Here is a 15647-nt window from a genome sequence, read left to right as displayed (position 1 = left end):
GTGTATGACAGGAAATACGACTAGACTTCTGCACAATTTAATATTAAACTTTTCGTTACACTACAATTTCAAAATTAAGCTTCATAAATAACCATTGCCCCTTTGCTAAAGCCAACAAAAGAATTTCAGTCGACCCGATGTCGTTTCCCACGGTGATGAAAATATCTACGCATTTCTTTTATGTATAGTCGACGTTTTACATGTTTTTCTCAAAAAGCGCCTCGTCTAATAATTCAAAAGGAAGCTGACGAATTTGAAAACTAAAATGTCACTTAGTAGAAAGAGACATTCATCAGAGTATTTCTGCCAGTTAAGCCGTTTTGTCAGCTGTCGGAAAGGACGTTATCGTCTTTGAAACAGTTTTTAGTTTTCAGTTAAAATGCTCACTACTTGTCAGCTGGCAAAAAGGATTTTCGTTCAATCCAGGCGTAAAACTCATCCCGACACCCTGCAAACGTTTGGCAAAGAAGAAAACATTGAAGAACTGCCAATGAAATTTTGAACAATAACCCGGCAAGAAACGCTGCCCGACATTCTCTTCAGCTGCAATTACGGCCTAAATGCAAAAAGCTTTTTCCATTTCACTCTATGGCACTTCAACAATTGTATTCAATGACGGCAGTGAATTTCAATAATTAAAGCAAAAATTTTAATCAATTTTAACCGACCAACCAGTCATAATTAGACAGAATATGTCGTAAGTGATTTTTGCTCTGAAGAAGAACTCCCACTCAATGTCTTAAAAAGCTGGCTTTAAATTCGCATAGGCAACATTCGCAGACGCAGCAACATGTTGATAATCATCAGTAGCTTCTGTTCTTCTTCAGTAAAGTTGGGAAATTTTTCCTTGAAACCTTTGTTAGGAGAAAGACGCGCAACCTCGTTTTCAGGGTCCTGTCTGTACTTTCTCGAGGGAGGAAGATACTGGACCCTGGGAACGAGGTTGAAAGGCGCTACTTAGCAGCAAAAGATTTTTCTACTCAAATTCAAGAATGAAGCTGTAAGAAAGAGTAAAACTACTTTAACAGAAGTTAACCAGTAATTGTAAATCTTTTGTGTTAAAGTAAACTCACAGCTCGTAACTTTTTCAAAATTTCCACTAACCCTTGGCCAAAATATTGAATGTTGATTAAACGCTAAAAAACCGAATGAAATTATGTCGGTTACTTAGCAACACACCTTGAAGAATGGTTTGTTCGGAGCGTGTAGGCTAAAAGGTAAACTGATGGCTATAGAAAAGGCCACTGGTCATCTGTCCTAGGTTAGTTTTCCCACGGAATCATGAAAACGAAATTCGCCAAGCCGATTAGATTTTTGTCAAGCGAAATAAAAGTTAAGGGCCCTATTGGGATCACAGTCCGCGGCAAGTGTGACTCGCACCAGTTCCCTCCGCGGCACAGCGTCGCCCAGGACATCTCGGAGCTGTTCAATGCATCGCTCAACTTGACTGTTACCACGTGGCATTTCGTCATCGTCATCATCGCTGTCGTCTATGCTATGATCGGAACAGTGTACAATCAGATCGTCAGGAAAGTCTTCTAAATTTCCCATCTATGGATCAACAAAAAAAAAGCATTTATCAATAAATTTCGAGGACTGTGAATGAAGACTAATCGAATTCTTGTAATAGTAACAAAAAGTCTCCGCTAAAATCGCCCCAGTCAGCCCCAGTCCTACTTGTAACAGACGCGAGCCTGCAAGAACTAAGAAGGCCTGTGGGAAAGCTCTCTGCTCGAGAAATAGATAGGGGGTGGGGAGAGCAAGGAGGCGTGGTATTCGATGGTCCTGGCCTCTGCTCGTTAAAGACACCTTTCTGAGCTTTCAGTGACAATAAATTTACAAACAGCACCAGATTAGGGCTAAAAAATTTAACACTTACAGCAAAGGCTTGTAGGACTTCCTCCATAACCGGGTCAGCCTTTGGCCTAAAACAGAGAGAACAATTTCGCTCAAAACTTAGAGAAATTAGAAATGCGAGGGAAATGTGTTCGTGTTTCTGCTCTTCTATCACAAGACTGAGTTTCAAGTATATTTGTAGACCTTCCAACTGGCCTTACGAACTGGAAATAAAAAAAGTCGTACAAATTTGCAAACAGGAGGCCACCACTCAGGAATTCGGCCACAGTTGGTTAGCAATAAGGGGGGAGGGAGGGTCAATATGAGAAACTGGAATCGTAAATCTCTCATAATTTTCGACGCGATTCCAGACACAACTTCTGATCAATGCCTTGTCTAATAACAGTATTCCGACAATGACATTGCCCTGCAATGAATCACTTACATGTTTTGCTGTACTTTATCTGTGATCTCCTTTTTCAATTGGCATGGAAGCTCTTCAAATATTTCTGATTCCATGACTTCAGGATGCACTGTTATATAGCGGAAACATTCTTCCTAAAACGAACACACAAAACTATTCAGTCTCCCTCACAACAGGCAAGCGTGGACAAGCGTTAGAAAAGTTGAGAGAAGAGGGAAGAGGGAGGAGTCAACCTCGGTCCAGGACTTTTACGCCCCTTCCAAATTTCAAGGAAAAGCAATGGGGACCGCCGAGGTTGGAGTGAGGGTGGGTAAGGAGGTCCAGTCTAAGAAAAGTTCACAGTTCCTCACTTTTGCGGCGGTGCAGGCTGTCTAAGCCAACGGGTACACAAGCGAAAGGAAAAAGAGGTTAATCAGACATGCTTTTGGCGGAGACATCAATTTATCGTGGATATACGGGGCGGACTTCCATCTTCACGTTTAAATGGTTCTTACCTTTAAACGGGACACAGAAAATTGTTCAGCGACGCCCAGACAGAGGAGCACCGTGTCATTGTCGATATCTTTTCGTAATGTTTCTTCACAACTCTCTTTCAAAGAATCCACCTGGAACAAAAGATAACACATAAACAGTGTTACCACGTCTGTTATATAAGGAATATCAACCATGTTTTTGGATAAGATAAGTTCCTTGAGGAGATTATTACCCGAGGGCGCGGTGTAGATCCTTTGCTTATTACCCAAAACAAATGAAATCACATGTCAGAGATGAAGGGAAGAAATAAAATGGGCGCCAGGCGCAGGAAAACACGCACGCACCCAGCCCCAAACAACATGACAACGGTGTAAGGGCGGGAAACCATGCGACTTTCATTAAGCGCAAGAAAATGCGCATGCTCCCGGCACCAAACCACTGGCAGCATTAAACCGGTACCAAGGGCGGCAAAACATGCGACCCTCGCTAAACGCGGGAAAACACGCATGCACCCTGTGCCAAACCACTGACAACATGAAACCGGTACCCAGGGCGGGAAACAATGCCACTCTCGCCAGTTATGCGCGCGAAAACGGACGCAAGACAATTCTCGATTGGTTCTTTCTTTTTCGTGTGTTTTCCCAGATTGGTGAAAGCAATTGCGCGATTTGTTTTCCTTTATTAGCCAAACACAACCACACCAAACACACATTTAAACTTTGCACTGTCAGTTATTTAAAACCATTCTTATTCCAAAATCAGTCAGCAATTAACTTGACGGTAAGAGATACCTCGTAAATTTACCTCGTACTTATCACTCAGTGCTAGCATTTCTGTGACGTCATCCAGACTGAGGCTGCGCGTATCCAGCACACCGCTGTACAGGTAACCCAGAAACTTGTAGAATAAACATGGACTCGTGTCAGGAACTAAGATCCGCCTAAAAGTCAAAGTTTATAAATTAACAAACAGAATCATTAGTACCCGTGAAACGTTCTATTTTGTTGCTGAGTAAAGGGCTTGACAAATAGCAATACTTTACTTTCCACAGAATGAAAGGCAAACATGGAATTTTAGCTCTACAGCCGAATTACCGAAAACGGTGTTGAGCCAAAAACCTTGCAATGTTATTCGTACAAAGATAAATGCGACAAGATAACTGTAAGGGGCAGAAAATTTGTACTTGCAATTAAACATCATTAAATGTTTTTCTGATGGTTTTGTTCACTGTTACTACGAAAACAGTGAATTAAGGGTATACTGTATAAAGCACTTTCATCTGCTTTGTACGTACGCCTCGCGCTTTTCTCTTAACCTCTGAGACAAATAACGAGTCTGTTTGTTTTCGCGTAATTCGGGCGCATCAAAAGTTGTCGTGTTCGCTTAAAGTTTAAATCCTGTTTATTATATAGCCCGAGTGTTTTACTGGAAAATCCACCACTCGTAAATATTCACACAAAACTAAATCCGACACCCGAGGGGCGTCTTTGCCATATCCTCAACAGTGAGGATATTGATTTCTCGCTTTTTCATGGTTGTTTGTGCAATCAGTCAGTTTGTCTATATTAAAAATAGAAAAATTTCACTGTGGCTTGAAGATATCAATTCTATTTTCTCGTGTTTAAAACAATAATTTACCCCCTCGCTGCGCTCGTTCGTAAAATATTGTATTGCCACTCGAAAATAAAGCTCATATCTTCGTCTCACAGTGCAATATCCTCTACTTATTTTCCAGGTTCATCTCCTTCAGTATTACAAGTCTGGGACTAATTATACGTCTGAGCGCTATAGTGCAGCTTTCACGATAAACCCACGAACCTTTCAATAGATTCCTTCATGCCACTTAGCAGCGCTCTTCTAAACCAATCACAGCGAGTCGCTACAATCACACGGTGCGCAGCAATCTCTAAAGAGTTCTGTTCAATGATTCTTTTGCATTCAGCACAGGTGGCATTATGAGATAAGTCTGTTTTGTTTAAGATAAATCGCATGTCAGCATGATCTCCAGATATCAAGAGCTGCATGACCGAGTGTGCCAGGGGGCTCTTATCTCCGGGCGGACAAGTAATTACAGACTCCACTCGAGCATTGCTCTTCTGTGAGAAAACAAAAGAACAGATTTAGAGGTCAAAACAACAACTTTATTACCAAATAACATCCATACAAAATTTGCCTTTTTGTGGTTAGGTAAGTTTTGCCATACATCTAAAACGGCGCAAATCCCCTTGCAAGCATAAACCCGAGCATTTTTGAAACGAAAAGTTCTCGCCAAAAATAATCTCTTAAAAATAGCCCTTTCAACAAATATTCAACCAAAACCTTATCCTATGCTGTCACTTGCAAAAACTGCAGATGCGCCATTAGTTTTGCCTTTCGGATCGGTAAAACCGGTTTGTCACCAACAATAATTACCTTTGGTGGAGTTACGCACTCTGTTTTGCCATCACTACAACTTTCCTTTAGGAAACCAAGCTCTTTCGCAAGACTGTTGAATTCCTCTTCGTGCACTAGACTGATGGTTTGTTCTACAACTGGCTCAAGAATGTCTTTGTTTGCTAACACTTTCCTTAACCCCAGACTCTGCATAAGAAAGTTGAGAGTTGTTTAAGTAACTGACAGTTATCCTGAAATGAGTCAAGAAAGGTCTTAAAAATTTGTTGAAGTTGTTGTTGTTTTTCTTGCTTTGTTGAAGGTACCTGCCTTTCTTTTCCCGCCCCACTCCCTTATTCCTCTCTTTTCCAGCTGCCCCTCCTCGTCTTCCTGCACTCTCCATGCAGACTAGGAAAAGTTGTGAAGGTTTGTCTCGATCACAAGTTTTCCTGACTAGATACTAACTTAAACAACACATCCCTGCTGATCCAAACCCGATAATTATCCCAGCACAATTTCTGGCTGGCCCCTTTTACAGTAATACAATGTACATGCCACATCACAGCTACACGACTAAATTTTTGATGCAGTTATTAATTTTTAATGATAACTTTCTGACAAGTTATCAGTTTTATTTGACCAATGAGGTGAAGAGGTGGAGTTGGCAGCTGTAAGTGCACATAATAATATTCATTACTAATTGTTATTACTGACATTCAAGTGATGTGCAGTAGGATTAATGGTAGTGCACTGAGCTACAGATCAAGGAGCCTGGCTTCATGCCCTGTTCAAGTTCACTTTGTTGTGTTCTTCAGCAAGACAGTTTATCCTCACATTACCTCCTACTAAGGAGTATAAATTGGTAGCAGAGATTTGTTAGTATGGGATACTTGATGCTGAGGATAGCCTGAAAAGACAAGCCTGTGGCGATACTCCTAGTAGTTTCACACTACAGACACCAACAGGGTCAGAAAGTAGACTTGACTTTTTTCAAAATTATGAATAGTAAGCAATTAACCACTTGTCTTACCACAAATGACATCCACTCTTTGTACAAATACTTCCATTGCTTCCACGGCAGCTTTTTTTCAAATATTCTTGGAAATTTATGAAGAGTATGAATGTGCTCTGGTACCTAAACCAAAATAAAAAAAAATTCATGTAAACTAACTTCTCAAATGATCTCTCCTCATCCAAAACGGCTCTTCCTGTGAGTGCCAAACCCCACCCCTCACCCCTCACCCCATCACCCCACACACACACCCCTTCTCCAACCCCTTTACTCCCCCTTCTTCCTTCTGAAATATCTATAAATTGTTTTGATTACCAACCAGATTTAGCAGCATTGTAATCCAGCTGAAGGAAGTTAGCATTGTTAGTATAAACCAATGAAACACATTCGAATCAATCACCTACCTCTAGCATTATGTTATCCATGGTCTTCACCACAGACCTCAGTTTTTGTTCTTCTGACAGAGAACTAAAATCTCCCCTGAAGTAGTCAAAGAAATGTGTTCACTTAAACTGTATCTACTTAACTTGTTATAAGCTTAACACTCCATTTCCCAATGCATGCATGCATGCATCCCTCTATCCTTCTACCATGTACACTGTCTTGCAGAGTTTTCCTTGTCCAAATCCTCCATAGGAAAAAAGATGACAGCTGTACATTTTACCACAATACCATGTGAACCTTACACAGCCCATAAAGTACAAAGTAAGCCATATTTTTGCAAAATTTGTCCCTGCACTAACAAATTTGTGTATGCTAGGTTTGAAGATTTTAGAACTTTTCTGTATTTTCATGAAGGATGTTAAAGATTTATGCGTAAAATATGTACCAACCACCATCTTTTTTCCTACAGAGAATTGAGTTTGCACAAAGAATCTAAGAACTAGCCAAGAAATTCCCAAAAATTATTCTAAACTATATCACACATGCATCATTATTGTCGAAGATCTGGTTTCCAGGAACTGTGGATATTTGTAGAGAACAGCTGTAGTCATTCCCAAACCAACTGGCATCTGCTCATGTGGTCCTATATAGGTCAGCTCAGGATTTCTACAAAGCCATATGGTGTATATGATAAATGTCACAGCATACATGCCAAATGTCTCACCTTTTTTGTAAGAGAAACATAAGAGATGATGAAACCTTATCATGAAATCTCTTGAGTGTTATAACTTCCCTCAAGTGGACTGCCTGTTAAGTTTAACAATAAAAATACAAATATTAAAATTATAATTATATAGTTTGACTGCCACTCTGAGAATCCTCAAGGGAAGGGGAAGTGAAAAAAAAAAAATGTAAAAAGACTCTAGGAGATCAGCTGAAAAAGAATGGCATCAGACAGGGTTGTCATAGAGAGCCAAGCCCAACAATAAAGTCAGTTAAGTGTGTGGAAAAATATGCTTTGAAGTTTGGCATTTCCCAGGCTTGATTTCGGCTGGCAAGTCTGGTCTACTTTCCTCACTAAGAAGAGAGTTTGCAGAAGGAGCCTGGGTGCCTTTCCTGAACAGCAGCTGGTAATCAACCCTAGGTGTTTCCTTACATTTCTGAGTGTTCTGCTTAAAGACGTTGCCATCTTTGGAAGGTGGGTCTTAGTTTTGTGATCTTTGTCTGCTTTTCTAGTTATTGTTGCCAGAGCAATATTAGCATCACTCCCAAGCTGAGTGCATTTTGACCAAATCTTCTCAATCTTTGGAAAGAAAGAAAAAAACAAACACCCTCAACATACAAAAATCAGAACTAGATAAATAAGTGTAATTTAAAATTCACTTCAGTGAAAGCATGTCTTTAAATGACTGTAGATGTAACCTCTTCTATACTTATGAAAACCTTAAGATTAAGCTTCAATGATGCATAAATGCAGCGAACAATTATTGTTAAAGATGCAACCTCGGGAATAAGCCACACAGCCATTTCTTCCTTCTCAGAATCATTCAGTCCAGACAGAGCATCTTGAAATATGATCAAGAACTTCTCCACTAACTCCACAAAACTAGGCAACCTGGAAGTAACAACAAACAACAAACCTGTTTGAAATCTTAAGTACCGTCCTGCAGGATCTAAAAGGTAACCTGTGCAATGGTGTAGGATCATTCTTAAAGGAACACTTATTATAATCAGCTGGGATCCTGCTTAGGAATAATCCTCACAAGCTTCCCTAGCTCTAAGAAAATAACAATAAGTATGATTAAATCTTTAATGAAATAATGCTACAGGTTTGGTCATCCCACAGACACAAAGCTAAAAAATAAAACTATATTTTGAGGTGGCTTTGATTTCTGCTAGATGCCTGTTGGTTGTTTGGAGGCCTCCTTGCCCTATCAAAATTTTTGTTCTTCTTGTATATAGTTACTTCTTTTTTTATTGTGGCAAATAATAATGATAATAAAAAAAAAACAGTTAAAATGACAATCCTGAAGAATGTGTTACATCCTGTACAAAAATCCTACAGGATTCTGTGCAAGAATCTGTAGTACATTATACCATCTGAGAAGATTTCACAGCATAGTAAATTACTATAGCTATTTTTAAGACTGTTGTATCTCACACCTTTTTCTACAGTGTTGAATTATTTCTTGTCTTTCTTCTCTTGATAAATCAGACTTGTGCTTGGTAAAAATATCACAGAGCAAAACAAACTTTAAAATTCCTGACACAAAAGGACAAAAAAAACAAGAGAATATTGTAATTAACTTCCTTATATTCAGACTCAAATTATCATTGCAATATTTATTTATTTAATACATCCCCCCTGGCCCCTGAAATCCTTGGGACCAGAAGGTGAAGGTTTCATTATACTTCATAAATGTTATTTTTTTCTTGATGACAGTGGAGGTGCAGTGGCCTCATGGTTTGTGCACTCAACTCTGGATCAAGCAGTCCAGGTCTAAGCCCTCGCTGGGGACATTGTGTTGTGTTCTTGGACAAGATCCTTTACTCTCACAGTGCCTCTCTCCACCCAGGTGTACAAATGGGTACCAGCAAATTTAATGCTGGGACTGTAGCCCTGTGAGGGACTGGCATCCCACCCAGGGAGGAGTAGAAATACTCCTAGTTACTTCATGCCACAAAAACTGGGATAAGTTCCGGCCTGGTGGGCCACTTAGCTGGAATGCAGACTTTAACTTTACTTGACAACAGACAGAAGACATTCCTAACCAAAAGTTAAGAGATTTTGTCAAAAAGGTCTAGAGCTCAGAGCAACCTTTAATTATTTTTCATAAATTTAAGGTAGCTAGTGAGCGCTTTGATAGAAAGCTCAGTCTGGACTCTGCAAATATCACACATAGCTTTAAGTTTTTAATATTTTTTCAGCTCAGCTGTTACCACTATTATAACTGCACTTTTGATATTAAACCTACCTATAGCCAGTTGTCTTAGTGCCATCTTAGTTACATCAACAACCTTTGAAGGTTCAATTCGATGCATATGACCACTATTGGCAGTTTGATTAGTGGTGCTATCATGTTGTAGACCTGTGGTAAGGGATTGAGCCATTTGTAAGACATACTCCACGAGACTGTACAAGTCACTCACTAGGCCTCGAATTCCTGCAAAAAAAAATATTCAAGAAAAAAAACTCAGCATGCTACAAAAATGATGGAATAATTTTTAGCTAGAACGTGGGGCTCACTTCTTGTTTACAAGCACTGGCTTAATGAGGACTAATGACATGGAAAAATGGGAAGGCAGTAGTTGTGATCAATACAAATTGAGCAGATCATGCATCACTCATTTTATGCAAGTAATAAATGTCATTACAATAAGTCAAATTATTAGTAAGATTGACGACGATCTAATCCAGAGGTTGTGGTTTTGAATCCTACTGGAGTGGAAGATTTTCTTTGTCCAGGTAGTCAACCTGATGTAATTTCCTTTCAGGGCCGGGGTGCTAGCCCAAGGGAAGATTGCTTTCCTGAACACCTTCATGAATTCTACAACAGTTTTTTTTTTCTTTCTTATTTGGATCATTGTCAATGTTGCATTCTAAAGCAGGAGACTTTTACTCTCTTTTGGCTTTACTATCTCTACTCAAGAATATGAATTTGTGGGTACCAAAAATTGACTACTTACTGTTTTTCACAGCTGTTGCCTCAAGAAACTCTGTACACAGCTCTCCTAAATTCCCAATATCTTTTCCATTCAGTTGTACAACTCTTAGAAGCTGCCTTGCAGTTTCATCTAGGATGTTACTTGGCAGAGAACAAGTATACAGGTAGTGTAACAATGCATGGAGCACATCTGAAGGCAAGTTCTCAAGAAAAGAAGGAATTCTGTCCCATGTATGGACATCAGCAAAGAAACAAGAAAGAATTGTCTTGTGAGCTAGAAGCTAAAAAACAAATACAAAGATAACATGTTTTTATTATCAATATTATACAACTGTTGAGGACAAAAAATAAATTAAAGACCAAGTTAAATAAATCAACTACATTATAAATAATTACAATAATACAATGTTATAAATAATTACCTTTTCACCATTACTAGCAATAAATGTGATATCATTGAAAAAGCCTTCCTTTAATGCAGGTAGCAAAGTATATGGATGAGATGAAAGATTCTCAGAATCCACTTTATTCACCTGGAAAGTAAAAAAAATTGTAAGTTAATAACTAAACAGTACTATTATGTTTATAATTTAAATAATTACAATATTTAGTCATTGCTATGTAACAAAGGGATTTAATTTTCTTCTCTAAACCTCGGATTACATATTAATACACACTTTTCCTAAATTTTAATAATTATGATTTTCATAATTTTTGAAAGTAATTTCTTTTTTGTATTAGGAAGAAGGATCTGGGATGGATTTGGAGTTTGTTGACCCCAGCAGAGGCCTCTCACTTAAAATACGTATACATTAGTAGTTAATGTAGACCAACCTAAAAAATTCAAAATCTGGGAGATCACCAATTTTAATTACCTTTTTTGACCCTAAAAAAACAGTTCTTCAAAGTAGAGCTCTGCCAATTAAACTGCAAAAATGCATCAAATATCCAAAGTTCCCCTCAAAAAATTGCCAAAATTTGGTCAAAATAAGTCACAAAAATGTATTTTATGTGCTTTCATTTGTATTGTGCAGGAGATTTGGTGACCTGTATGGGAGACTGGGAGATTCAGGTTGTATTTGGGAAACTCCCAGATAACCCGAGAGAGTTGGCATGGATGCTTATATGTCTTATATCTTATTGCATGGTACATGGTCTGGCTGCTGTATGTTAAATGCCATCTTACTTTTTGACAACACAGCTTCAAATGTCTGTCATAACACAAGATTAGTTGGCTTGACTCAAGCATACACTGAAAGAAAAACATGATTAGAAGCTGTCAGCATGATGATGTCAGAACATGGTTAGAATCGAAGACAAATTAAAAGAAAAAATGAAATTTATAAGTTAGAACAGGCAAAATTTCAAACAAAACTGTAATAGCATTTATTAAAATTTTGTTTGGACCACAAAAACAGAAGACGCAAATACAGTGGAATGCCATTAATCTGGTCACCAACAGGTCACAAAAATCTGGCCATATTAACAGGGTGGCCATTTTAAGGTCATTCCCCAGTACGCATCCCTACTGCACATAATTTCACGTGTGATTAGCGCGCGCACATTAAAAAATGGCGGCTTTTTCTTTACAGCTGGACCTACCTCACCATAGAGGTAAATTGTCATTTTCTTGCAAACTAGTATGGTGACCTATCATTTTTTCCTGTTGTTTTGAATTGAGTAATAAATTTCTCTGTGTAAAATAAATATGGACCAATTCTCAGTGTAGAACAAAAAGCAATCGTCAGAAACGCGAATTTAGCAAGCATTCATGACTACAATCATGGTGCTATTACAAGGATTTATATGGGTACAAACAAAGTGCTGTTGCTCCTAAACGAACATGGGGACCCCTCATTTTTATTTCAAAATTTAAGTTCCTATAATATAAACAATCAATAGGCAAAGTTTCACAAAAATCTCAGAGCAGGTTCTATTTCAGTGGAATGACCTTAAAGGGGTTCTTTAAAATGACTGACTGAGCTTTTGTTCGGGCCAGAATAAAGTGGCACAATAACGAGGTGACCGTATTAATGGGGTGGCCATAAGGCGGGTTCCACAGTATTACGAAAAGCAAGGAAAGAAGGAAGGAAGTTTAAGGAAGTAAAGAATAGAGCTGCAAGTTCACATGCACTATGTGTGTCACTTGCCTGCAGAGCAGACTTTTAGCCAGGATTTGAAAAGTGGCTGTCCAAAATGTGCTATAGGGCCTGTTCAAATGAACATATGTTGCCTCAAGGCAACATAATTATGAAAAATACAACAATTTTGTTACGTGGCCATCCAAAGGACGCCTAGAAGCCCATCTGGCTAAAAGTCTGCTGCAGATAAAAAAAACCTTGATCACATGCATACATGACCATTTCACACCCTTGACACACAATTTCAGACTACTTGTTCAGTAATCATTAACATGAAAAATTGAATGCAATTTCCACCCAAAATGGTGCCAAATGTCAAGCTAAAAGATAAGATAGTATTATGATTTGTTGCTACTCAGTGCTACATTCAGCGACCTTGAAAATTCATTAGAACATCTTTGGAATCTTCAGTAATCTTCAGAAGTTGTCGGAACTCTTTGATAATGTCAGAAAGTTGTCAAATTTTTTTCAGAAAATTGAGGAAATATATGGGACACAAAAATCACACATATTTGACTTGGAAGGAGTTGACAGGTGCAAAAGAAGGAAGGAAGAATGAAGACTTGATTCTTCACCTTCTATGGGTATATCAAGAACTCAAACGTGACCAGCTCCAAGTTGGCTCAATAGCTCAGTTAGTAGAGCACCAGTATCACAGAGGTCAATGGGTTCAAATCCCATTCAAGCCCATTTTTTTTTTCGGCCTTACATTTCACAGCTGCTTAAGTTGTGCATATAACTGCAATGATCAATCATGTCTTCATATTCTCGTGTTATTAGCTTACTTACTTTCAATGCAATTTTATCAACATTATTGCCATAACAAACCAACTCTCCTGAGAAACTGTCAAACTGAAAATAGCAAACACAATATTACTGCAGCTGTGATATTGTTTTAATACTAAATTTGGAAGCCCAGAAATATTTAGTAGCAACCAAGCTTAGTAAATATAATTTAAAAATGTCAGTAGAAACTTGATTTACAGGCATGTGACTGACTGTGAAATCTACTAACTACAAACTTTTCCATACTGATCAACATTTTTGCTGATAAAGAAGATTTCAAATTACTTTAAACCTAAGCTGTTTATGCATGGAAATCTCATTGTCTTAGTATAAATCTACAAGCTGTTCAAAACTTTATCTAAATTCTCTTCAAAGACACTTCGAAAACATAAAGAAGCAACTGCCATTTGTTGACAACAGCACACTGCTAGCCTTATTAACTTGCTATTTAATACAACAGAATAGATAGTGAGTGCAATAGCCTATAAGAGAACATTTTGGCATTTGTGGTACAGTAGCTGCAAACTTTCTGTCAGCTAAAACATAAATAATGATAGCACTAACCACAAATGTTTCACAGGAGAAGAAAGGAAGACTTTCTTGTTCTAAAGCAGGTGGCACTATCCAGATCAGATCACCTCCTTCCTCCAGGTGAAATTGTACACTACGAAACAGCAAATTACGAAACATGCGAAAATGACTAATTTCATAACGAATAAAAATGCATCAATTCATATATTTTCATGCAGCTTTCATTAGTCATGTACGAATTTACATGTATGGGTTGAAAGAATGAGTTGGGCCAAGTCAATTTTCCACAGGTATAATAACTAGTTGCTACAAAATTAATGGTTGCTCACATTTTGAAAGTCTGAGTGCTCTAACCTAACAGTAACTTATTATCTAATTAAATCTCAAGTGTACCATTTCACTTATAATACTTTCATGGAAAGTGTGAAGCCAAACCAGACGGCTATCCCCATATTTAATGGCTAAAATACTTATTAGGTCTAAAGGATCAAAATATTTTCGACCCCCACCTTAATTTAAGGCTATCCTGTTAAGAGTTGGTTCTCCTACGCAAATGAGAGTATAACTCTCTCATTTGTCGTAGGTGAAACCAACTGCTCTCAGGGTAATTCAAGGTTCCAAGGGCTGGAAAAACCTTTGTGGTCATCACCTTGTAAAAAGGTGTGGATCCAGGGGTTGATCTAGAAGGAGGGTGCAGGGTGTGTGAACCCCTCCCCAAGATGAAGCCTTTTTCATGTTCGCTTTTCAAATTTGTTTACGTCACCAGTCAGTTATGCCATTCCTTAGTGGTGCACCCCTTCCTAACAAAAATCCTGGATCTACCCCAGGAATCTGCTACAGGTTGAGAAGTCCCGGCTGAAATTTCCCTGGATTCTTTCTGTAAGAATCTACTGCTAAACTCTAAGTGAGGATGAACTGTGGGGGTGCAGCAGGTAGAAATTTAACCACCTACCCAGACATTCTTTTGGTTTGTCTCACGTCAGAAGCCAAAAGGATATCTGAGTAACTGTCTGGCAGAAATGTCGATACTTTTGATAATGACTGTGTTTAAGTGTTGTGTACATCTACAGTATAAAGGCACATTATTTATTCATTAGTCAATGATTAAGATACAGCCAAACAATGCAAGTGGCCTTATATGTAAGTTTATAACAAAAATATGATTCACAATAAATAGAAACCTATCATGCATGACTCCATCTATGGAAATCGTAGATCAAAACGAACAAACAACACGTAATGGCAAATCCGGGTATACAGCATTAAACTAAACTGTGTTTTAATTCATAAGCTTTACATGCATGGTTAGCTCAGGTAACCATAAGCTTAATTAGCCAGCTATAAAACCATGCCATGAAGGGATAACCGGCCATTAATTCGAAATGATCAAATTGCTAATGAAATTATGATATTAAGAAAACACTCGATATAAATCCAAACAAAAAAGCAAAAAAAGAATGACAGATAATCGTGACGTACCCTTCAACAGCCGAGTAACATTCATCCGACAACTTACAGGACACTATCTGTAAACATTTCAAGAAACTAGTCAGTCAGCAGAAATGAAACCTCTTGATTTTGTCTGGATTGTATTGATCGTACCTCCCAACAGCCAAGTAGATCTTCTTCTGAAAGTTTTCTTTCACAGAACGAGCTCATTTTCTGCGATTAAGCGGGTAGCTAATTCATTGAGGTAGAGGATTTATTACCGAGTTGACTGTTTTCATTTAGAAGCCTCTTCCCCAGGCCTCCTCGGGCTGGCAGGGCTAAGCAGCCTGGGTTCCAAACAAACAATGAAGCACAAAAGGATAGCACAGAGGGAGAGGAGGTCATCGCAAATCTATGAACGTAGATCGTTTAGCCCCCAGGTCAACTAGCCCCAAATAAAAATTGTCTTTAAAACCAGGAGCCCATGACCCGGAGCGTGCAGCTTCCATACAGCATCTCCTATTAAAACTCAGTAAATTATTCTTCTTGTCGATATGAAAAAGTGTTGTACAGCCATTATTTACCCAGGGAGTAAG

General features: G+C 38.5%; 1 protein-coding gene across 3 annotated transcripts; it reads right to left on the bottom strand.

Moving 5' to 3' along the window:
* Window positions 1-21: 21 nt before the first annotated feature.
* LOC110058267 (uncharacterized) lies at window positions 22-15606 on the bottom strand. Of its 3 annotated transcripts, XM_089288807.1 has the most exons (22): window positions 15226-15274; window positions 15103-15149; window positions 14576-14687; window positions 13657-13756; window positions 13096-13158; window positions 11352-11417; window positions 10588-10698; window positions 10188-10446; window positions 9476-9664; window positions 8664-8763; window positions 8004-8115; window positions 7657-7803; window positions 7225-7307; window positions 6521-6596; window positions 6135-6239; window positions 5147-5314; window positions 4553-4830; window positions 3539-3674; window positions 2755-2865; window positions 2282-2394; window positions 1880-1925; window positions 22-1551 (listed from the first exon to the last, which is right to left on the bottom strand). In XM_089288807.1, exons 3-22 carry the CDS (start codon window positions 14581-14583, stop codon window positions 1318-1320), a joined length of 2505 nt encoding a protein of 834 aa, XP_089144933.1. In that variant the 5' UTR covers window positions 14584-14687; window positions 15103-15149; window positions 15226-15274; the 3' UTR covers window positions 22-1317. The 3 variants fall into 3 exon arrangements, with proteins under 3 accessions (XP_089144933.1, XP_089144932.1, XP_089144931.1); XM_089288806.1 differs by lacking the exon at window positions 14576-14687 and having other exon boundaries at window positions 15226-15606; XM_089288805.1 differs by lacking the exons at window positions 22-1551; window positions 14576-14687 and having other exon boundaries at window positions 1595-1925; window positions 15226-15606.
* Between the last annotated feature and the right edge of the window lie 41 nt (window positions 15607-15647).

The sequence above is a fragment of the Orbicella faveolata genome, unplaced genomic scaffold (assembly GCF_042242905.1).
Source record: "Orbicella faveolata isolate gen_17 unplaced genomic scaffold, um_ofav_v1 contig_2, whole genome shotgun sequence".
Lineage (NCBI taxonomy): Eukaryota > Metazoa > Cnidaria > Anthozoa > Scleractinia > Merulinidae > Orbicella > Orbicella faveolata.
The sequence above is the reverse complement of the archived record's forward strand: the minus strand, read 5'-3'. Positions and strand labels throughout refer to the sequence as shown.

Bases quoted from the DNA above. Each gene is read 5' to 3' on its own strand.
- LOC110058267 (XM_089288805.1), bottom strand. From the start codon at position 15,282: ATGAGCTCGTTCTGTGAAAGAAAACTTTCAGAAGAAGATCTACTTGGC. The intron at 7,804-8,003 runs GTTGCATCTTTA...TTCTTTCCAAAG, and splicing joins CTGTGTGGCTTATTCCCGAG to ATTGAGAAGATTTGGTCAAA. The intron at 4,831-5,146 runs GTAATTATTGTT...GTTTTCTCACAG, and splicing joins AGTGCGTAACTCCACCAAAG to AAGAGCAATGCTCGAGTGGA.